General features: G+C 38.5%; 1 protein-coding gene across 1 annotated transcript in view; it reads right to left on the bottom strand.

Annotated features, from left to right (window-relative positions):
- Positions 1 to 365: 365 nt before the first annotated feature.
- cuedc1b (CUE domain containing 1b) overlaps positions 366 to 23,936 on the bottom strand; it is a 28,733-nt gene continuing 5,162 nt past the window's right edge. The window contains exons 2-11 of the mRNA XM_042486226.2: positions 17,513 to 18,203; positions 15,932 to 16,059; positions 14,761 to 14,887; positions 13,547 to 13,808; positions 9,739 to 9,804; positions 9,430 to 9,507; positions 9,232 to 9,325; positions 7,975 to 8,033; positions 7,062 to 7,131; positions 366 to 6,149 (exon numbers count right to left, since the gene is read on the bottom strand). Of these exons, the coding sequence (XP_042342160.1) occupies position 6,149; positions 7,062 to 7,131; positions 7,975 to 8,033; positions 9,232 to 9,325; positions 9,430 to 9,507; positions 9,739 to 9,804; positions 13,547 to 13,808; positions 14,761 to 14,887; positions 15,932 to 16,059; positions 17,513 to 17,833 (1,206 nt within the window). The 5' untranslated portion in view covers positions 17,834 to 18,203 and the 3' untranslated portion in view covers positions 366 to 6,148. The remainder of the gene's footprint in view (positions 6,150 to 7,061; positions 7,132 to 7,974; positions 8,034 to 9,231; positions 9,326 to 9,429; positions 9,508 to 9,738; positions 9,805 to 13,546; positions 13,809 to 14,760; positions 14,888 to 15,931; positions 16,060 to 17,512; positions 18,204 to 23,936) is intronic.

A 23,936-nucleotide genomic window follows, 5' to 3' on the forward strand; every position in this document is an offset into this window, starting at 1 on the left:
TTGCAACATTGCAACTTTATTCTCATTCTGTTTTTTCCTTGTAATATTATAACTTTCTTCTTGAAATTGCAACTTTATTCTCGTAATATTATGCCTTAATTGTCAAAATCTAAGATTTTATTTTATTTTTTTAACATGGCCCAAATCCGTCCTACGAAAGCAAGAAACTTAAAAGACTAAAAAGATTTGGTGATAACTCTGATGGTTTGTGACACTTTTAACACAGTCATTTGTATAGGTAGGTATAGGTCATGTATAGGTACTTATAGTAAATGTTCTCAGACATGCATTAAATCTTTTACGGTCCTTCGGCAAATTCCTTATTTAAAATCACTGTCACACATTCAAACTTAATAAGAAAATGGCACATTTAAGTAGTTTAATCAAAGGGGAACAAAAACACTCCAAAAAATCCAGAAAGGTTCATTTATGGAGATTTTCTGAAATGACAAATACATTTTATGCACAAAGGAAGAAATGAAGATGATTTCACGGAGCCAATTTGTCAGCTTAAAGTCAGGCAGTTTCCCGTAAGCTCTTCACTATAACATTTATCCACAACACTCTTTTTTTTGTTTTGTTCCTCTCCTAACACCTTCTGTTCACACATCAGACTTTGACTACTTTTTTTAAATCCATGCTAGTTTCACATCTACACATAAAAATGGAAAGAGCAGTAGAAAGGGGTCGTTTTTGTTTTCGTGTCGTCCAACTTCGGTCTTCACTTTCGTCCAATCAGAACGAGTCTTCACATTTCTGATGCTCCGACAGACACATCCATCATTCACGTGGAAATCACAGTTCTCTCACGTTCAAATCACGAAACATGGGATTTCCCTTCACTGAAGGAGATGAGATCAACAAAGACGTGATTTGCAAAGACGACAGGGACAGTCTGAGATATGGCAAAGTAGTCCGGGTGATATTTGTTGTTTCCAAAACATCTCGCAAACATCTTCTCCTGGATAATGCAAGAGCTGCGGAAACCTGGCAGAATATTAGCAAAGTTTTGGCGAAGCAGTGAATGGAGCTGTACGGGCACGCTGACGCCACGAGCACGTCGAGGGCAGCGACTTCACGCTCCTAGTTTGGCTCGATAGGCGAGGTGAGAACGAAGCCATTCCCCCAAAAAGAAAAATAACAGCGATGCACAAAATGAGCTCTAAACCATCCCAAAATGTGTCAGGACTGAAAACACAAACCCAACCACCAGACGTGGCCTTAAAAAGGAGGGCTTATGGGTAGGAGGAGGTAGATGTTGACGTCGAGAGCGCCAAATCCAGCTGACCCAGCGGCAGGATTCCCCGCGTGTGCGACAAGCTTCCCTCTCAGTTTTACTCGCTGTGCTGCAACCTAGACTTTGGCGGCATCACGCTATTTTAGTAAAACCGGGTATTTAGAAATCCTGACGGTGTGATTTTCAGTACTGTCGAAAATATGGACGCTCGTATTTCTATTAGCCCTTTGAAACCCGAGCAAGTGATATCTTTCAACTTAAAGAGTAATGATCTAAACATTAGCAAGATATTGGTATAAAGTTACCAAAAAAAAAAAAAAAAAAAAAATTAGCACCAATAAAAGTAAAAAGAACAGAAAATGAACTGCAAAAAGCGCAGAAATAAAAGAATAATAAATAGAAAGAATAATATTAAATATCTTTATTTTTGTTGTAACCTAATTTTAAAAATATAATTACAATAATTTTCTGGACATTTTCTTTTTTGATAATTTTCTAATAAATTCTCATGTTTTTTAAATTTTCTTTTTCAAACTATTCAAAACCCACCTGTTAAAAACTGCATTTAACATCTAATTAATGTCACATTAATTGCAATGTGTGTATTTTATGTATTTTATTTTATATTTTTTAACTTTTGTGTCTACACTTTATAATTATTATTATTATTAAAAAAAAGGAAAAACAAACAATCAAAAAAGAAAATGACCTGAATAAAGTCATAAAAATAATAATGCATCTGTAAAACAATTTTAAATATATAAATATGATAATTATAAAGATCATTTTTTGGGCATTTTTCCATAGCTTCTTTAAAAAACAATATTCCAAAACTATGAATTTCTTGCAATATGCAGAACAGTTCTTGCCATGTTGATCATTGCCTTGTTCACATTTCAAAGGTTTAAACACTTGTGAAGGTGTCTGAATGCAGCACAAGAAAAGTGATTTAGAGCCAGGTTTCAAAGGGTTAATAAGGAAAATGCTGTAATAATATCACCTTTTGCTGACATCTGTGTATTGTGTGTATTGAGTAGACTGAAAATGGCGAGACAGCAGAACAAAGAGATACACCGTACACCCCAGTGAAACGAAGGTTACGAACGTATGAAAAATAGAAACCGCCAAACCCGAACCAACCGGCAGGAAGTGCTTAGAGCCCTCACTGGCTTCCCACCCTGAGAACAAGGTCTGGAGGTGTAAAGATATTTAGAGAAGTTTAAATGCCATTTTTTAACTTTCCAGACCGCTGCTGGTTCACTGCCACTACTGACTGTAACCACAACAATATTTACACTGGAGGCAGGAAATCCTACAGATCTGGCATCATGCTCAGTTTCATTTTCATCAGTTAATTTATTGCTATGTGGGAAAGATTTTGGATTTAATAAGTCTCCATTATGACATCTTTACGCTGTAATGTAGCATGGAAAACTGACTTTCCTCCTTTAAATGCTTTAGTGTTTTCGCTGTGCTGTCGAATAGTCTGCCAGCGTCTCAAACCCCCTCAAACCACACTTTCGTATGACGGCACTGAGTGAGCTGCATCCGAATATTACGGTAACTCTCGGAAACTAAATCCCACAGTCACACTTAGTGTTTCAACTTCTCTGTCTCTCTAGCTCTTTACGTCTTTCACTTGGCATGTGAAGAATTGGGTCCTATATGGTGAACGTGTTGGAACGTGATACGTTACGCAATGTTTGACATCGTTGCATCATGCCTCTCTGACTGACAGCAACCTTTTCACCTTTTCTCTGAGGGATCCTCATGTACACAAAGAGGAACACGCCAACGTACAGAATCCAAAAAGGTTGGGACATAGTGTTAAACTTAAAAAAAAACCCAACAAAAAAACAGAATGCATTACATTACATGCAAATCCATAACTGAATATATACAAAAACAACACATTTAATGCTCAAAATAATATTTTTGTAAATACTACTAACTCTGAATTTGATGGCTGTGAAATGTTCCACAAAAGTTGAGATGAAAGCAACAAAAGAAAGTCTAGAAACACAGAAACAAAAAAACCCACCTGTTTAGATCATTACACAGGTAAACAGGTTGATTTATAACAGGTGATAATATTGGCTGAGGGGATCCGCAAAAGGCTCAATTTTTCCCGAGCAAGGAAGTCGCAAGGTTAACCACTTTGTGAAAAACTGCAAGGACAAAAAGTCATAATTTAAGAATGTTTCTCAGCGCACAATTACACAAATTAAGGGATTTCACCATCTACAACCCACTTTATCAGAAGAATCTGTGCACGTCAGGGGCAAGGCTGACCATCGAGCTCTCAGACCGCACTGAGGTAAAAACCAACATGATCGTATTGTCTAAGTTTTTTGCTGCATCTGCAAATACAAGTTCAGACTCTACCGTGCAAAGTGAAAGCCAGATGTCAAAAACACTGAGAAACACCACCGACTTCTCTCCAGCTGCGTTCCCTCGAAAATATGTGGCCCATTATTAAGCCCAAATTACAGCAACAGACTCCAGACTGTCAAGTAACTAAAGACACTTGTCAAGCAAAAGTGGGAAAGAATTTCACTTTCAAAATTTCAACAGTTAGGGTCCGTTTACACGCCAACAGTTCGAAACCTTAAAATTTTTGTTGCAGTTTGGCATTTTTGTTCACACGACAATGACATTTTGGGGGCCTGAAAACGCAAAATTTTAAAACCGGGTTTCATAGTGTAAACTTTTGAAAACGCCTTCTGTCGCCATGTAAACTGACAATGAGCGTATCCTGTGAGAACGGTTACGTCACGGCCGCACTCTGTTCTTCTGTGGTGATAACAAAATTATTTTTAGTTTAAAAAAAAACAAAATGCAAAGTCAAGACCTTTCAGTTTTTAGCAGGGCTGATCTCTTCTAAACGTGACTTTAGTGTCCTCGGCTGCCAAACTCTGAGTGCTATTAAAAGAAAAAGTGACACAGTGGTAATCGAGTCCCTGCCCAAACTTTTTTGGAACATGTTGCTGGCATCAAATGCAGTATGAGTTTATATTTAACAAAAATATCTGAGCTTTAAATAACTTGTCTTGGTACTTTGTTCAATTGAATTTATGTCGAAAATTATTTTGCAAATCGTTGCATTCTGCCAGCAGCTCTGATGGTATGGGGGGGTGTGAGTGCCCATGGCATCATGGATAACTTGCACATCTTTGAAGGCACCACGAATGCTGAAAAGTACATACAGGTTTTGGAGCAACATACGCTGCCATCCAGACGACGAACATTTCAGGGTCAGCGTGGTTTGATTATTAAAGAGTGCAGGTACTCGGCTGCCTGCAGTTCAGTGCTGTCACCCACTGAAAAGTGCGGCTTGTTATGAAGCGCAAAACACAGCAACAGAGAAACTGGACTGTTGAGCAACTTAAGACGTATAATTAGCAAGAATGGGAAAGAGATTTATTTTCAAGATGTCAACAATAAGGGGCCGTTTACACGTCAACTGCTCTTACATGAAGTGTTAAACTTTTGTCACAGTTTGGCGTTTTGTTCATAAGACAGCGCCGTTTTGGGGGCCTGAAAACGCAAACTTTTGAAACCTGGTTCAGAGTGTAATCTTTTGAAAACGCCACCCCTTCTATTGCTGTGTAAACTGGCAATGAGCGGATCCTGTGTGAACGGTGACGTCACGGTCGCACTTTGTTCTTCTGTTGTGTGTGAGTACAAAGTTATTTGTTGTTTTTTAAACGCAAAGTCGAGACTTTTCAGTTTTTAGCAGGGCTGCTCTCTTCTAAACGTGACTTTAGTGTGCTCGGCTGCCAAACTCTCTCTGAGCGTTATTAAAAGAAAATGTTATGTAACCCAGTGGTCATCGAGTCTCTGCCAAAACTTTTTTGGAACATGTCGCTGGCATCAAACACACAATGAGCCTTACCAAAAACAACAAAGTTTCAGTCTGAACATGAACTATCTTGTCTTTGTACTTATTTTAATAGAATTTCCGTCGAAAACTATTTTGCAAATCATTGCATTCTGTTGTTATTAGCGTTTGCATATCGTGCCATCTTTTTTTGTAATCAGGATTATATAACACTTGACTTGAGACCTTGGCCTGGCTGTTGGAATGGTTTCGTTACATAACCCTGTTGAAACTTTGGAAGCGAGTTCACATTAACCATAACTTGATGCCAGATGGCACACGGCCCGCCATGGTGGTGAAATGATCTGGCAGCTGTGCCGTTTGTGGTGCAACAACGTGCTGAATGACGGCGCTCTCACCTTGCCAAACAAAGCAAACTAAGTGAACTGTTCTAGACATGCTTTTTTTCCCGAAAACACAGTTGCGTGATCAACTGGTTATCAATGATCAAGTGTTGACATTTTCGGCAGCCACAACTTTTAATGGCCACAATATGCTGACACATAAGAATTTCAGTTACATAACCCCTGACGTTCAAAAACGGCAGAATATTACAATCGGATTAAGAAAACATGGTAAAAAAGCTCTACATGGTTTTTAGTGTATATAAAGGAGCGTGTGAAGACTTTGGATTTGAAATGTCAAGCCTGAGGGACACCGATCCGAAACACGCAGTCTGGAAAAGTAATAAAGGTTCATATTGGCGAGATCATCACTACGCTAGTGTTCCTCTCAGTGGATTAAAGGAAGCCGTTAACAAATACTGGTAAGGACTAATGCATTTTTCCTTTACATGTAAAATGATATATTAACAAAGTGTTATCATACAGAGATAATGCATTTATAGACAGTTCGGCCACTGCTGGGAACAGTCCAGTTCCTCTCCCTGGGAAGGAGGAAGGAAGCCTTACATTGGCTGGTTTGGATTAAGGTGAGGTGAGCAGGTGGGGACAGGAAGAGCTGCAAGGCCGCCACCCATGGGTCATGCTGCCGTCGCCATGGTAACCCTGATATGGTGCAGCATAGGAGGATCTGAAGAGCAGAAGAAAGTGTGTGTGTGTGTGCGCATGATTCTCGTACCCAAAAATAAAACACTGAATAAAACACTGTGCCTTATTTAGAAGCTTTGAAAGTTAAAGAGCTGGCAGACAGAAGAGACGGCACCGTGACCAAGTATCTGATACTCTGGAAAAGGACATTTCTATTTTTGGATTTTGTTGAGAGGAAGAAAACAGAAAAGTAGAAGAAGATAGTCAACATATGCATTAAGTTCAGACACTGCCGAAGTCAGACGGAGAGCACATAATCCTGTGCAAAATGCTATATGCAAAAAACTATATACAAACAAATTTTCTTATTTTTGCTCGTATCCAGGATTTGTTCTCATTTTGTTAGTGCCCACTGATTTTTGGGACTCAACAGTGTTTTCTTATTTTTGCTTTTCTGAAACTTTTATCCTCATATACTGAAAGCCCCCAGCAACTTCTTCTACAAAGGCAAGTGAAAATTTAAATAAAAAATGAATAAATACAAATAAGTCAAAGTTCCTCCCATGCTGACACTTTCTTTGGACTTTTTAATTGATTAATTTTATCGGCTATCATTAAAATAAAACACCAATACAGATCATCTGAAAAATACCTAATATTGGTGCTAATTGCCAAATTTGAAAACATTTCCTCAATGCGTTCCTGAGATATTGCAAATACGAGAACTGGCCAAACAAATGAATGGACAACCCAAAAGCACATTGCCAGCAACAGTGATTGCCGACAACGGAGACTGCCGGCAACGGAGACTGCCGGCAACGGAGATTGCCGGCGCAGAGGCATGAAGTCCTTCAACACAGCATTCTCAGAACTACAATTGTTTCTACGAAATACGGTGGAACAAAAAGTCCTTTTAACAGGACTCAACTGAGGTTGACTTCGAGGAACAGCTTACCATAATATTGGCTCATTGCGTTGTTCGTTCTCTTCCTGAGTGTTTGCTCGTCTGGGCTGGCCATCTTCCTCTGGACAGACACACAGAAAAACACATCAACAGAGTTATAAGTGCATCTCTCTGATAAATGCTTGTTTTATGTTTTTGTTTTTTTTTAGATTTGTTGACGTGAGTTAACCCTTAGGGCCCTTTAATATTTGACACTCATATCGCTCTGTGCACAAAATGAGCTTTTCAGAATCAAGCTATTAAAAATGCTGCACATTAATATTATTTTCTACTTTTATTTTTAACTTTGATTTTTATACTTTTTAAATTTTTTGTGCAATGTCAAATACTCGCACTCATACCGCTCTGCACACAAAATGAGCTTTTCGAAATCAGCTTATTAAAAATATTATACGTAACTATGATTTTCTACTTCCATTGCGTTAATTTGGGGTGGGGGGGTCTGACTGCTGTGTTCATACACGAAAGACACTGTGAGCCTTGTGCTTGAAAAATAATACAAATGTGTTAAAAACCTAAATAAATGTTGATTTTATGTACTCACTTATTGAGCTTTAGGCCATTGTCCTAATTTTTCTTTTGTTTTCATTTTGTATATTGAAATTTAGCAAGAGCTCAGCGGTTATCTCGGTCTCCTCACAACAAGAAGTTTCTGCGTCTGAACCCGCTGACAGGCGCAGTGAATAGACAGAAATGTACTGAAGCGATCTCAGGTAGCTGGCTCTGTGTGTGTGTGTGTGTGTGTGTGTGTGTGTGTGTGTGTGTGTGTGTGTGTGTGAAAGGTGACCTGACATCTGAGGGAACATTTGGACCCTGAAGCCAGACCAGTTTAGGAGCGGCTGCTCTGTAGCACAGTGACAAAGGCTAAATGTCTGACATTGTGTAGGTGACACGCATTTCTTACCACAGGGGTTTCCCTCTACATCATCCAGGAGATTAGCTGTAGAGTTGGCTGTGCCCAATCTGGAGAGGAGCCGAGTTAAGGTCAACTTAAGTTGACATAAGAAGATAAGAGGGAATATAAAAATTAAATAATTTTGCTTTTGAAAATGGCTGTCTTTTACAAAAATGCAATTTTCCAGCTTTTGTCTGAAATGTCATTTTTTAAATGAAAATGCACAAATTAAATTCATCTGTACTCACCACATCTCAGCCGACCTAGAAATAAACCAAGATTACCGTCTTACAGTTATAGTTTAGTTGATCTTTGACCTCTGAGATATAAAATGTTATCACTTCATCATTATATTCTATTACATATTTGTGTAAAATTTTGTGAAAATCTGTGTATGGATTCTTGAATTATGGCCAAAAAAACGTTTTGTTGAGGTCACAGCAACCTTGACTTTTGACCTTCAAGCATTAAATTCCAAACAGATGAATGTCGAGTTCAAGTGGACGTTTGTGCCAAATTTTAGGGAATTGCCTTAAGATGTTCATTAGATATTCAAACAACCAGCACAGTTGCAAGGTGGGCACTCGAGGTTTGACCACTAAAATCTGTCCAGTTCATCGTTGAGTTCAACGTTTGTGCCAAATTTAAAGAAATTCCCTCAAGATGTTCATGAGACAGTTGCGAGGTGGGCACCCAAGGGTTTTTAGTTATGGCCAAAAACATGTTTTATGAGGTCACCGTGACCTTGAGCTTTGACCATCAACCACCGGGTTCTAATCAGTTCATTCTTGAGTCCCAGTGGATGTTTGTGCCAAATTTAAGGAAACTTCCTTGAGGCCATTTTTCAGATATTGCATTCAAAAATGAGACGAATGAAAAGTCACAAAATTCCACAAAATTCATGAATTCCCTCAAGGGGTTCGTGAGTTATCACACTCACAAGAATGAGACAAATGCAAGGTTAGCCTGACCTTGACCTTTGACCACCAAAATCTAATCAATTCAATGCTGAGTCCAAGTGAACGTTTGTGTCAGATTTAAAGAAATTCCCTCAGGGTGTTTTTGCGATATCACATTCAAAAGAATGAAACAAACAAGATTACAGTGATCTTCACCTTTGACCTTTGACCACCAAAATCTGTTGACTTCATTGTTGAGATCAAATGGACGTCTGTGCAAAATTAGAAGAAATTCCCTTTAAGATGATTGTGAGTTTTCGTGTTCATGAGAATGGGACGGACAACATGAAAACATAATAAAGGATACGAGTGGTGCTTCAGCAGCATCCTCCGTTTTGACTTTCTCCTCTTTGTCTTCTCTGAAAACGTTCTGGCAATTTCAAACAGCTTCTTTCTCGTCGCTGAAGGAGAGAAAACCTCCGTTAACCACACTGGACAGTGACCCTTAAAGGGTGACGCAGTAATTTCTGAAATGTCAGTATTAATGTAAAACCAGGAGACTTGCATTTGCCCATGTGTTTGAGTTTGTCTCTGAACAGGGCGTCATCTGAGACGGCCTCCATTGAAGCTGCACACTGCTCTCCTGCACACAGACACAGCGACACTACCCCACTGTACACGAATGTACTGCCACACAAACACATCAAGTGTACAAGCAAGTATTTATACTATGATTGTCCTTGACACAACCAACAGTTGTCACAGTGAATGCATAGACACACACACACACACAGACCAGTATTCAGTAGAGTTCAGTGTGCAGAGACACAGTTGCAGAGAGCTTGGCAGAGGAAGCTTGATGAGTGATATCTACCTGTGGAACTCTCCATGCTAGATGAATGATTGGACTTTGATTTCTTTGATTCATACTTCAAGCGATCTAAAAACAGAGAGCAGATGTTATGACCACTGATGTGATGAGCTCAGGTATGAGTTTAAAATGACCACACTCCTCACATCCCACGTCATTCATCTCGATCAGTCAGTACGTTCACACGCACAGCTTAGTCGAGGTTAAAGTTCATTTAATTGGATTACTGTCCTTGTCCCAGTATAACAGCAGCGAGGGAGAAACGTTTTATTGACGGAAGTATGTCAGACTTCACCGCGGTAGTTTGAGATATGCCTGAGACTAAATCAAAATCTCAACTGTTTATTTAACAATAATAATAAAACGTAATTTGTATTGCATCTTTCGTACATTAAATGCAGCTCAAAGTGCTTTACATGCAAGAGTGCTACACTATATATTATATATATATATACAGTCATACAATTATCGGCCAATTATTTGGCATTGTGACGATTATCTGCATCGGCATTTCATTTTAATGATCGCCAACAAAATGATTTAATTACAAGTGCAAAGAAAGTGTCAGCATGGGAGGAACGTATTAATTTTCATTTAACCTGTCACCTCACACTAAAGGCTGCTGGGAACGTTTGTGTTGGAGTTTTAAAAACAAAAAAATGGAAAAAAAATATATAAAATTTGTTATTTTTCACAATTTTTAATTATGAACATGATGACAACTGAGTGTAGCCTATGCTACTTTTATAATATTTTCTCTGCTTTACCTTGCTGTAAGACAGCCCTGGCCAACAGGAATTTGAATTTTATTTATGTGATGTTATTTTTTAATTTTTAATATTTTACTCTGCCGAACAGCAGAGCTGCGGCTCCACCGCTGCCTCCACCAGCTGCTGTGTCGATAAAGAGGAGAAAACATTCAAAAATAGCAAAAAATGAGGCTGATATTCATTTTTTTTTAGTTGGCTAAAATATGTTTTGCTGCAGCTCCGTCCACAGTAAAACATCGCTTTGGTGTTGAGGGACTGTACTTTATTTATCAGAGGAGGGGGAGGCTGGGTGTGACTGTTTTGTATTTAAAATAAATATAAAATACTACCTTTTTAAGTTGTATGTTCCCATAATTAAAAACCCATCCCTCTTCAGTGCTTACGTTTTTTTCAACATCTGACCCGTTTTGCAGCTCCCCTTCACAAGTAACGAACAGTCCCTATCCCTAACCACCGAAAGAGGCCGGCACAGCGACTAGGAGCACGCTCAGAGCGCCGAATCCAGTTAAAGTCCGACTGAGGTGTTTACATGACCGAACAGCTCGACTGACAATCAAATTATTGGGGTTCGATTTCGAGAAATTTGATTTAGTCGGATTTCAGTCGTACTAACACAATAATTTGACTTTTTCTGACATCGTGTAAACGTACTGAGCGTCTGATGAGAGGGGAAAATACTTCAAAGCTGTGTATTGTTGCTGAGTTCTTGTTCTCTTTAAAGCCTGAAGCACCAAAACAGCAGCATTTCCACCACTGACACACACACATTTCACGGTTTTCAACAGCCTGTCTAATGAAAAGTAATCAGTTACAGGCCAAATATTCTGCTGATCACCATGTTCATGTTGTTAAACTTTTTAAAGAATTAAAAAAATGTCTTGGGCTTAACTCAGACTTATTAACACCTGAGCTGAAAGTTAGACATCGACTTTTTTAAAATAAAGTCAAAGTCTTATTTTCATCCCAGAAATATGAAATCCTTCATATTTTTATGTGTGTTTCAGGCACAACTGGACCTCCGCGTAAAGCTAAATCAATGGAAGCGAGGGCCTTGATCATAAGCTGAGTATGTGACACTATGACGAATGGAAACATATGGAATTCATTTTGTCCAAGTAAAGAAAAACTACGAAATGCTCAATAACAAAATGAACAACAGCAATCCAAAACTATTAACACACTTAAACACTGCTCAACATGACAGGGATAAATTTAGATTTATTTATTTATTTTTTTTTTCTAATTACAAAAAACATCACTACTAATGTGGATTTTATTTTTATTTCTTTTTTTCATGTAATTTCCTGTGTTTTTTTCCTTTTTACTTTTTTGCTAATTTCTGATTCTTTGTTGTAACTTTTTACTTGTGTTTCCTGCTAATTTTAGGGTCATTAATCTCAGGGAGCTATTTTTATTTACTCATTTTTTTTACTGAACTTTATTATTATTATTTTTTTAAATCGCTGGGAACTTGCTGTATGTGATGTTGACAGTTTCAGTTTTTAATAAAAAAACGTTAAAGGCATTTAAACAAAGTTTTGTGTTAGAGTTTGTGATATCTCATTTCAATCTGTATCGGTGTCAGTCTTTAAAAATAAAGTTTTGTCTACAGATTTTTTTTTCCCAATTTATCCACCTGTTTGGGATTTTGCTGGTTCTGCATTATGTGCATAAATCTAGATATTCTGCATTCAGCTGATAAATCAGAACGAATACACGGACTGTGGCAGCCTTATTCTTCAGTAATAGCGGCTGTGGGTTGCTGTTATTGCTGTGTCGTTTGTAATCACACATTTAAGCTTCATTACTTGGACAAAAATAAATCCAAACAGACAAGCATAGGACTTGAGCATCAAGGCAAATTATGGCAATAATGGCACAAAAAAAGAAAGAATTTAAAAGGTGCCCTGTGAAGATTTCCTGCAAACAAACCAAAAGTTATGTTTGTATTTTTTTAAATACTTTTTACTTGTGAATATGTGAATATGTTGTGTATGGTACTTCTATGTGTCTTTTATATCGTTTGTATGTATTGTCTTGCTCTTATCTGGACCATTGAGTCTGTAATAAAGTTTATTATTATTAACAAAAAAATCCAGCATTATTAAATTTGTTTGTTCTAGTTTGCAGTCTTCTTTAATGACACGCTGCAGTCTGATGGTGTGTTACTGCCACCTGTGGATCGGTGGAAGAGTGTGAAACCACTGAGTGTGTGTCACAGAAAAACAGCTCCACAGCACTACTAGAGGTCAAACACTCCACAGGGAACCTTTTATGACAACAACCTTTAAAAAAGACCTGTCAGTATCTCAATAATATCTGTTAACATTACAGCAGTCACAGGGGACATTTTACTGCAAAACCAGTTCATTCACTATTGATACTTTGACTACAAGGCACTGTCAATAAAGTAGAATGAATGCACATATTGTTTAAGCCTTGAAATCCTGGAGTAACTTCACTTTTCTTGCACAGATGCCTTTCACAAGTATTTAAACCTTTGACTTCAAAAAAGTGGGAAAAAGGCAATTAGCAACATTGCAAGAAATGTTCCACAAATGGCAAATTAAAAAGCTAGGGAAAAACTTTATTTATAATTATCCTAATTATATATTAATTAATTTATTATTTTCTTTTTTTTTCTTTTTTTTTTTTTTTTTTACAAATTTCTCGTAATCTTTAAGCACATTTTCGAATGTCTTTTTTCCCAATTTATTTTCTTTATCATTTTTTAAAAAAATGTATTTAAATTTCTTGCACATTTTTTCCCCCCTAATTTCTTGCTAATTTTGTAGTAATTTCTTCTTTTGTTGCTCATTGCCTTCTTCCCATGTTTTTGCAAGAAATCAAGCCAATTCTCACAGATCTTTTACTGGTTAAACATCTCATAAATTCAAATGTAAATGTTTTTATATTCTATGCATTATGTCCAGTGACTAATATCCTGTGTGTAATACAACAGCACCAGAAGCAAACTCCTGACAGTGACGTCATGCTGACATTGTGAGCGCTTTTCTGCGTGTTTATGTGCACAGTCATACCTCTCTCTAAGGCGATGAGGAACTCGCGGTTGCGCTGCAGCTCTCTCATGAACTCCTCGTTCTGCAGGAAGAGGGCGATGCGCTCGTCTTCCAGATACTGCTTCAGTTTCTTGTCCTGCTCCGTGGCTCCCGTCGTCAAACCCGGACCTCCAGAGGTCCCCGCGGCTCCAGACAGAGAGCCACACTGGGCTGTCCATTGGTTTATTGAAGAAACTGAGGAGGAGGATGACGATGAAGGCTGGGATAGACTGCTCTGAGAGCTCTGAGGTGAAGAAAGGAGACGTTACTGGTTATAACACCGATTCACGTGGTTTGACTGGACATCACTTAAAAAGGTCCCTCAAGGGGGCCTGTTTATAAAGTAAATAATGACATTCCTCCCCATTTATTGTTCTGTAATGTACTGTATATATCTATATATATATCTATATATTATATATATCTATATCTATATATCTATCTATCTATCTATCTATCTATCTATCTATATATATATATATATATATATATATATATATATATATATATATATATATATATATAAATACATATTTTTTTTAAGGGATTCAGTGTATGGTGCTTGAAGCAGTAGCAAATTGCATCATAAAAAAATCAACATTTTAATCACTGTTCTAAACCCAGAATGGAGACTATATAATCCATCTTCTGCATAACATTTTATATGTCATTTATTGTTTGTAAATTTTGCAAATAATGTTGTTTGCTTTTTACGTATGCAATGTGTATAGCACTTCTTTTTTTTTTAATATCTTTATGCACAGGAGTTACAGATGTAAATGAGCTATTTTGCTAGCTCTGGCTCAACAGTTGTGTTATGCAAGGCTGTTAAATTCACTAATGAACTAAAAAATGAAAAAAAAGAGAAGGTCACTCAAAATATTGTGTGCTCTTTCAGTCAGACGGAGGATTCTTAGCACCAGTGGTAAAAACAGCTGCTTTCACTTCTTCTGCTACTTCAGCTACAGATAATTTACTACATTCACTTCCTATTCTCCAAAAAACAGCAATATGAAAACAATGTCTGATATCTGGATCACACTAACGCATTATTCTTACAGAGAAAACTATTAAAATTTACAGATTGTTTGGAATTTCAAACAGCAAAAATAATGTTAAAGGCTCCTTCTACCATTTCTGACAAAGAACTGAGAAGCCAAATGCACCAATTCCACATGTTTGCTGACAGTTTTTACCTTTATACTGTCCAACTGCTGTGGCAGGATTCGCAGAAAATCATCGGGGAGATTTCCCAGCAAAGGAGGGTTCCAGTTCCTGTAACTTCTGACCTGCTGGTGACCTGGAGGTGGCTGGGCTTCAAATCTGTGAGAGGCCATGAAGTGGACAGGACACATTAGTAATTTTACCAGCTGCATTAGGAACATTAACGACTTACCTCTAACCATCTTAGACTAATATTAATTATTTACGTCCTTTAAATTGCCCACGCACAAAATCACATGGGATGGCCAGTGAAAGGAAATGTCGATTCGATTCCAATATTTCAATAACAGAAAAAAAAGGAATGGAAGACGTTAAGAGGAGATGAACCCTCCAGTTTCAAATCATTTGAGCATTTGAGCTTCCTAAACCAGAAAGTAATAACAATGAGACGATATCAGAAAAGACAAAAACAGTCTCCAAATATTACAAGAGGATATTGAACTACACAAATAGTACAATTAACATGATGCAGAATGTGAGCCAGCATCATGGTGAGGAGCTCCGGTCAGCCCCGCCTACAAACGTTACTCCTTAAAGTACACATGAACCACACCGACAGGCTGCAACCCAGCTCGCCCAAACAAGTACACGAGCCAAAGAGCGAGTCCAACTTATCACTCATGACTGAGAAACGACTTAAACTTAGTTCTTCAAACTCGTGCTCTCTGCTTTCCCCTTTTAGCATAAGCAAAGCTTTCCACAGCAGCGTCCTCTGTCCCAGTGAAGGGTTTCTTCAACAGCAGTGGACACTGTGAATCATTGCACAGTTTGAGTTTTGCATTTATACCTCAGAAAATAAAAAGGGATTCTTTCATTTGATACAGAAAATATTTATTTCACATTTGTTTGAAAAGCCAAGAATTATGTTCATTCTTGATTCACCCTTTAAATTTTTTTGTCGATGACTCAAGTAATTGTCTAATGTATTGGTAGTATTGGTGCTGGCCTAAACCAGAAGCAAATCTATCACACAGTCCACCCTGAGGCACGAGTAGGAGGGCCAGATTACCTTTTTCTATCTACAGATCCTCCATCCTTTTCTTAAACCAGACATTAAAATCTAATAAGAAAAAAAAAAAGCTTCTAAAGTGTCTCTTAATGACCTTAGCTTCTTCTCAGGAGAGCACTGTCCCTCTGCCTTACCTTGGCGGGGGTGTTGGTGGGGCTTCTGGGTATTTTCTGTCATAAATGTGCATATCATACGTTGGCGGAGAGTAGACTGGAGGCGGTTCCTCGTCTGAGCTGTCAGGTTCAAGTGTTCGCTCCAGAATCTAGAGAGAAACAGACAACGCAGCATAAGCTTTCCTTCGTTAAATGTTTTTAATCTGTCCAACCTCGATGTACAGGCAGTTTTGCAATAATTAATTTAGTTCTGCAGTGTTCACTTTAAGAATAGCAAATTTTTTGTCATTGAATTTAGATGTTTGGACGGTTGATTAACACAATGTTAACATGCCTGACAACCGAAACTGAGCAGTCTCAGTCTGTATCTAAATCGGGTTTCCACTGATGAACACGAGGAAATACAAACATATCTGTTTTACTCCGACTTCCCTGTTTCCGTTTCAAAATAAAAGCCCTCTGACAGTGTCTCTGTGAACAGAATTCCATTAGTTGTTGACACAAGGCCTTTTATTTTGAAATATCTGCAGGACCATGCTGCTGACAATGCAGGAGCTGCGCGTCTTCGTAAATGATTAGAATATGTGTTTATAAATGTGAAAATACAGAACTCATAGCGGCAGGCGGCCCTGCAGAGGCGGCACAGTCACGAGGCCGTCAGTGTGAACACCACGAGCGTGAAACGCTGCAGTTCGGCGAGGTTGCCGTCACGCACTGCTTCCGTGTCCGATGTGAATCTGGCCTGTCAGCCCACTGACTCACAAACACATAAATAAGGAGGCATGCACATGTCTGTGTCCTGAGTGTCAGCGATGGGGAATGTGGAAGGGCAATTAGGCAATACATTATAGATTAACGTTCAGGTTGGGATCAAATTCAGTCTTCAAATTCAAAATCAATTAATGCTTGGGTCAGCATCTCTGGGTCAATGGGAGATGGGAACAAGGACTCGACGGGTCAAAAGGGTTGTTGGGGTCTGTGATCGAATGCTAAGAGCCACCAAAGATTTAAAAAGAAATGGATTTTTGAAGATTTTTTATTTTTATGTCCATGAAGTTATGTAGAGAGGAACTAGGCTTGGGCCGTATCACTGTATTAAGGTGTACCAGGAGATGCTTTCAACATGTTTTTGGAGCATGCAGTATCTTTGAGGTTTTTCTGGAGAGTATTCTGGAAAGTATTTGTCATTGTTTTAGATTGTTGCAATAATAATAAATGTACATTTGCATAAAGCGAGCATATTTGTCCACTGCTTTGTTGATAAGAGTAAAAAAAACTTGAAAAATATCCCTTTAAGTTACATTTAGGAGAATTTAAACGTGCGATTAATCACGATTAAATATTGAATAGTCAGACAGCCCTACTAAAACGATGACTAAAAGTAACAGTAAAACCAGTTCTGTTAAAGACGTGTTGTCACCTCGTCTTTTCGCCAAATAATAAAAAAAGAATCGATAGTGGTATCGATAAGGACTCGGATCATTAGGGAGTCTGAACAATGGTATCAATATCACAAAAATTAACAATCCTCGTCCCGACTAACAGCCCATCAGGCTGGACCTGCATTCATGGTGTCGCTGCTCTTGGACCCTTCAAACTGACCTCTGGCGGGATGCTGTCATCTGAGTCCGAGCTGTCATCCGAGCCCTGTCCGTCAATGCTCATCTGGAGCAGCTGGTCGATAGTGGCGTCCACGGCTCCATTGTTGGAGCGCAGCACGCACTCGATCACCTCATAGTCCATCGAGGGGAACATGGTCTTGAAGTCCTCCATGGCCTGGTTGAACTCCAGGCGTCGGACCTGCCGGTTGGGCCTGCTGTTATTGAGCTGCCCCTGCCCGCTGCCGCCTCCGCCACCACCGCCGCCACTTCCACCGCCTCCGGAGCCTCCATTGCTGCTGCTGCGCTTGAACAGGCTCGTCATCCTCTGGAGCCTGGCTGCCTCAGGAGCTGCCGACCTACTGACAGGATGGCTCTTCTTTTCTGTCACCGACACGAGCACTTTAGCCCCTTCAAGTCTCACTTGCTTTCCACTTTTCCCCCGCTCAGTTTCTCATTCTCACCAACATGGCAGTCTTTTGATGGGAGTTTCGGAAAACTGGACTCCCCACCCCCGCCCCCAGTGCTTCCCGTTATTCGGCTGAATCCGGCATGGCTGACTGTATTTCGGGGTGTGCAGGGACTGCAATTGTCAGACGGTGACCGAAGTTAACGTCCAAAGTCCTGTCACCAGGTGGAGATTATAGTCAAAATCCGCCAGGAAACGCTCATAGCTACATCACGCTCATCAGCACCTACAGAGAGAAATGAAAGGCAGTATGTCAGCAAGACCTCACAGCACACACGATTAAGTTTCATTTTTGATGTTTTAATCAACCTTTTGAAACCTGGATCGACAGAAGTTTTCCTGTGATGCATTCAGGCGCCTTTAACATGCATTTAAACATTTAAGTGAGAAAAATGATTTGATTTTTTTTCAAAAACACGGGGAAAAGGGCAATCAGCAACTTCGCATAAAATGTCCTTCAATTTGGAAAAAATTAGAAGGCGGCAAGAAAAACATGACCTGAAAAGTAGCCAATAACATATATATATATATATATATATATATATATATATATATATATACAGTGCCTTCTTGAAAGTATTTATGAACCTTTCAACCTTTCACCACATTTCAGGCTTCAAACATAAAGAAATAAAATTTTAATTTTTTGTCAAGAATCAACAACAAGTGGGACACAATCGTGAAGTGGAACGAAATTTATTGGATAATTTAAACTTTTTTAACAAATAAAAAACTGAATATATATAAATTAAAGATCTTTGATTCCCTGGCACAAAAGAAGAAATAAAAACATCAACAAAAAAACAACAACAAGAAAAAAGAAAACATTGGTATGGGTATCTGCTATTAGCCAAATAGCTATTTTAAACATCGGTATCTGCTGATCGGTATCTGAACTTTATCGTTGGTGAATTCCTTATTAATAGCTACTACATTACTAGATGAAATTGAATTGCAAAAAGTGAAGTCAAGAAGTGAAAAGGAGGAAATATAAAGAGTGGACAAATTAAGATGTCCCGACCCTCATTAGTATTTAAGTTGAGGGTCACATAACTATTTTAGTCACTTTTTGTGCACACAAACAACCGCAATGTCATAAAGGTCTTGAGAAACAGAGAAATGTGGTATTTAAGAATTGTAGAGATCCAGAGGGAGAAGGTGGCTGTGGCTTTCTCTTAATCTATTTGCGATTCCTGCCTCTCCCTTCCTTCCTGCTTCACTGGGGGTTCATTGTAGCTGGCGGCTGCCCAGTGCCACATGGCAGTGCCAGGCCCCATCCACAGCCTATAAACAGAGCCCCTCTCTCAGCCTCCCATTTAGCAACAGTCTGGCTTTGATGTAAACAAGATGCCCGTCCTCACTGAGAGACAGGGAGTGTGTGTGTGTGTGTGTGTGTGTGTGTGTGTGTGTGTGTGTGTGTGTGCGTAAAACACAAGAGACACTAAATGAGTGTGCTGCAAGAATTGAAAATATTGCATGTAAGCTCACAACAACATATTGTGGCAAAATAGTAATCATTAATCATTTAAAGCCTCCGCAAAAAATCAGAAACACTGTTGCACCTGCTGATTTGGAGAGAGCGACAGCCATCCCTCAACTGACCAATAATGTAACCTCATCACTCACAAAGTCACTCAGCGGGTTTCCATTAACCCTAAAATCGTGCAAATTGAAACTGCAAATATATAATAACGCTTAAGGAAACACAGCAATTTAAAAAAAAAAGCTCCCATTTATTGCTAGAAAGTTTTTACACTCACATGAGGTGGTATTTCAGGCAATTTGAAAAAGCCATATTGGGCAAAACTGCAATGGAAACACTTTTTTGGCTTTTCTTGGTCACATGATGCTATGGCTATGTGCTTGTCGGTGGGAACCGGTTCCCTCGGGCATGATGCAGGAGGAGCTACAAGAGCTGTTCTTGCTAGAGCCCAACCGATTTATTGGTCAACCAATATAAACGAGCCTTTCACAGACAAATCGGAGCATATTGGCGTTGGCGTAAAACTTTTTTTTTTACAGAACATATAATGCAGAAAACGATCCTTGGGTGGTTTAGAAATGGTCAGCAACTGACTGATACTGAACAGTAATGATGTTTATTCAGCTATTTATTTTATTGTATTTATTCATTAGTTAAATGGTCAGCAAAGAGCACACAGTGCTGATGTGTATTTTATTTTTATATTCTTTATTTGAATGGTCAGCGAAGACTGATGCTGAACACATACAGTACTGATGATTATTTTAAGTTTTATTTATTCTTTATTTTTGTTTGTGTGTAATGTTCAGTAAGTAAATTGTTAAATAAAAGTTGTTTGTTTAAGAAAGCAGCTTTCTGAGTACTTTTGAATAGTCATATCTGTGCAAAATCAGTGCACAATCCACACAGAAATAATCTATTTTCATTCCAGCGCAAGAATTCGCTACATCGGTCACCATATCGGTGAATTTTTCCACTCGGTCGGGCTTTAGTTATTGCATCGCATAACTCTTTAAAGGTTGAAGATAAGTGTAGTGTGCAAGGGCAAACAGAAGTGAAGAGACAAAACAGGAACACTGTGAAAAGTTGGCGGGCTACATGAGGTCGACCGTAAATATGGACTGGCGTGTAGTGTTTGAAGGACAGTGGAGCAGTGCGGAGGATTATGTTAAAAAGGCAGCATCGTGCCGTCATTAACCTCGCATTATGGATTAAAATTGTTTGAATAGCGTACCTGTAAGAACAAGTCAGTATTTTTTAGCATTTTATCGACTCCTATCAACCACAAATGTTCCTTCGCAAAATATCTAACATGCATTTAGATGCAAATACCAGTGAAGTAAAAGTGAAATTCTTCAGATTAAATGCCGTCGTTCTGCCACAGAATGAGAGCACACAAGAATGAATGAGTGTGTGACACCACGTTACGGCCGCGCTCTCACAAAGATATCTTCCCAACATCATCACATTAATCTGCACCTAAGAACCAAGCTATTTTTAGGACACAATCCAGGACTCTCTGTCCCAACAGAGACAGTGTTTGTGGTGTGTGTGTGTGTGTTTGTGTGTGTGGGTGTGTGAGAGAGAGATACAGTTGCTAACCAGCTGAAGTAAAAAAAAAAAAAATTAAATAAAAAATTCTGAATGGTCTTTCTTTTACCTGCTACGCTGGCACATGAGCACTGAGCACATGCACTAGTGTCTGCACAGACACGAGATTGTGTCGATGACATTATGTCTGCGGCACTTTTTGCTCCGACCTCCACGTGGCTCGATATCCCACCGTGAGCGTTTAAGAAGCAGAGCGTCCTGTCGGCTGATACTGTACTGAGTTACTGAGACCGTGCTTATTTCATCATTTTCTCTTGATTTTGTGGTAATTTTTTCTTTGATTTTTGTGATTCCCCCACGGCTGAGTAGGCTACATATATAAATGCTTTTCTTTTCTGTCTGTTAAAGTTATGTTTCTTGATGTTTTTACACATGTTGTTGTGCTGCAGCGTGCAGTCCAGCCATGGAAGAAGTAGATCAGAGAATTTTGGCCGCGTTTCGGTCAAAAAACATGCGCATCTTGATAATTATACAGATCAGTATACTTGGAAAAGACTACGGATTTGTGGCTTTGTTTTAGTTATAAACATATAATCCTAATAATTATATGGATAAATAATTAATAATTTATTCATGAATGAAACAGATATGTAGGAGATTTTATTTTTATTTTATTTTCTGGTAAAAATACAGCTCTGTTGTTAATTACTATACACTTTCTATTTCATGTACAGTGGCTGTTAGCAGGAGGGGTTGACAAATTATCAGGCATTTGGCATTTTGCTGATTATCTGTATCAGCATTTTATTTTATTAATCAGCATAGGAGGAACTTTTACTTTGTAAAACCTCAGGAAGTTATTTCTATTTATTTTTATTTTCATTTTCACTTGACTTTAAAAAAATAAAAAGTTGCTGTACATGATGCTAAAAGTTTCGTTTTGATTAAACTTTTGCTAAAGGCATTTAAACAAAGTATTGTGTTGGAGTTTGTTATATTTCAAATTTTAAATATTAACAGAAAGATTTCCATTTTTATTGCAAATGCGTATCGGTTCCAAATATCAGTTATCGGTTTCATTCAGTGCTGTGGGCGCAACGCAACAATGACAGACCCGGTGGAATTTAGGGTAAAGCTACACTGTGACAAGGGATCACATCAACTCATTACATGACCTCTGAGCTCCAAAATGTATATTTAGCATTGATAGTGATTTTCATTTGAAGGTTTCCTTCACTTCAAAGCTTTCTTCCTGTGTCGCTCACCTGATATAATGAGCTCCGTGTAAACTGGTGTGACCTGTTTGCTGAATGCGTGTTAAGTCATTTTAGGTGTTTAATCTCACCTGTTGGTTGGTGAATGTTACGGTGTCAATCTTTTAATCTCATGAGAGCACCGATGCCAGACTGCCTCACTGACACCATTGCTCACTGACCTACTGTCTCACTGCTTCAGATATCTACGTCACCTGGCTGATTGGCTGTGAACCTGCAACATCGGGGACAACTGATTATGTCTAGTTATTAATATAATTATTAATTAATATATTAATGTATTTCTGAAACAATTTAATTGTGTAAATTAATAATTGTATAGATTAATTTTAAACCCAATATATCAAAAGGTTGTATTGCTCATCCGAAAAATTTAAGGATTTCTCTAGTAAACATCTGAGTGGCACTATGTTAGCATAAAACTAGAATAACTGCTTCACGGATGTTTTCCTCCAGAAACCACCCAAGTTGCACATTACAGTTAACATCCAACCTTGTTTGACCTTTAACCTTCCACCACCAAATTCTAATCAGATCATTATTGAGTCCTAGTGGATGTTTGTGCCAAACTTGAAGAAATTCTCTCAAGTTGTTCTTGAGATATCGCTTTCACAAAAATTGAGAATTGAGGTCACTGTGAGCTTGACCTTTGACCATCAAAGTCTAATCCTTGACTCAAAATGGATGTTTGTGCCAAACTACTGAATTATTCAAGTTTATCACCAAAAGCTAAATTTTCTTTTTCTGATATTATATTTGAACACATCACAATGACATTTTATTTACCTTTGCCTAAATGTCATTTCACTGAGCCGACCTTGAACACATCACTGTGAAATCTTATGCAGCCTCGTTTATTTAGCTAAATAGATCTTATCCTGCAGATTTCACCTCAGATTTCAACATTGGATCACTATTTTTAACCGGCAGGACTTGCTACAAAGTTTGCGTGTGACTGGATTTAAATGACGTGACTCGACTCGGGATGTAATGTTTTGCCATTTAGGACCCTCGGGACTCCACAGGAGTATCAATAAGCTCAAACATTGTTGATTTTCAGGTTTAAACTGGAACCTGGTCCTCAACAGAACCTGGTTTCAATCCCCATCCCTACCTTTGACCACTGGAATCTAAACAGTTCATCGTTGAGTCCAAGTGGACGTTTGTGCCAAATTTGAATAAATTCCCTCAATGTGTTTTTGAGATATCACTTTCACAAGAATGAGATGAACGCAAGGTCACAGTGACCTTGACCTTTGGCCTGCAACTACCAAAATGTATCTGATTCAGTGTTGAGTATAAGTGGACGTTTGTGCCAAATTTTAAGAAATTCCCTCAATGAGTTATTCAGATATTGCGTTTAGAAGCCAGAAAGGCGTACAGATAACCTGAAAGAAATAATGCCTCGATCAACGGCTATCGCAGGCACCGAAGTACTGAAACAGTTTTGTCTTTTGGTTTAGTCTTTTTTCACGTTATTACACGACACACCTGGTTGAGATCATGTTTCCAGCCATTTGATGCACATTTAAGCCCCCTTTAGAAGTTTCTGATTTTCAAATGAGTCAAGTGGAAATATTTTTGAGATCCCCTGACATAGCAGCACGTAAGGCCGGCACACATAAAGTGCTCTTTGATGCTTTGTTTGGCT

Source organism: Plectropomus leopardus, chromosome 6 (genome assembly GCF_026936395.1).
Source record: "Plectropomus leopardus strain MGB_pleo_1.0 chromosome 6, ASM2693639v1, whole genome shotgun sequence".
NCBI lineage: Eukaryota > Metazoa > Chordata > Actinopteri > Perciformes > Serranidae > Plectropomus > Plectropomus leopardus.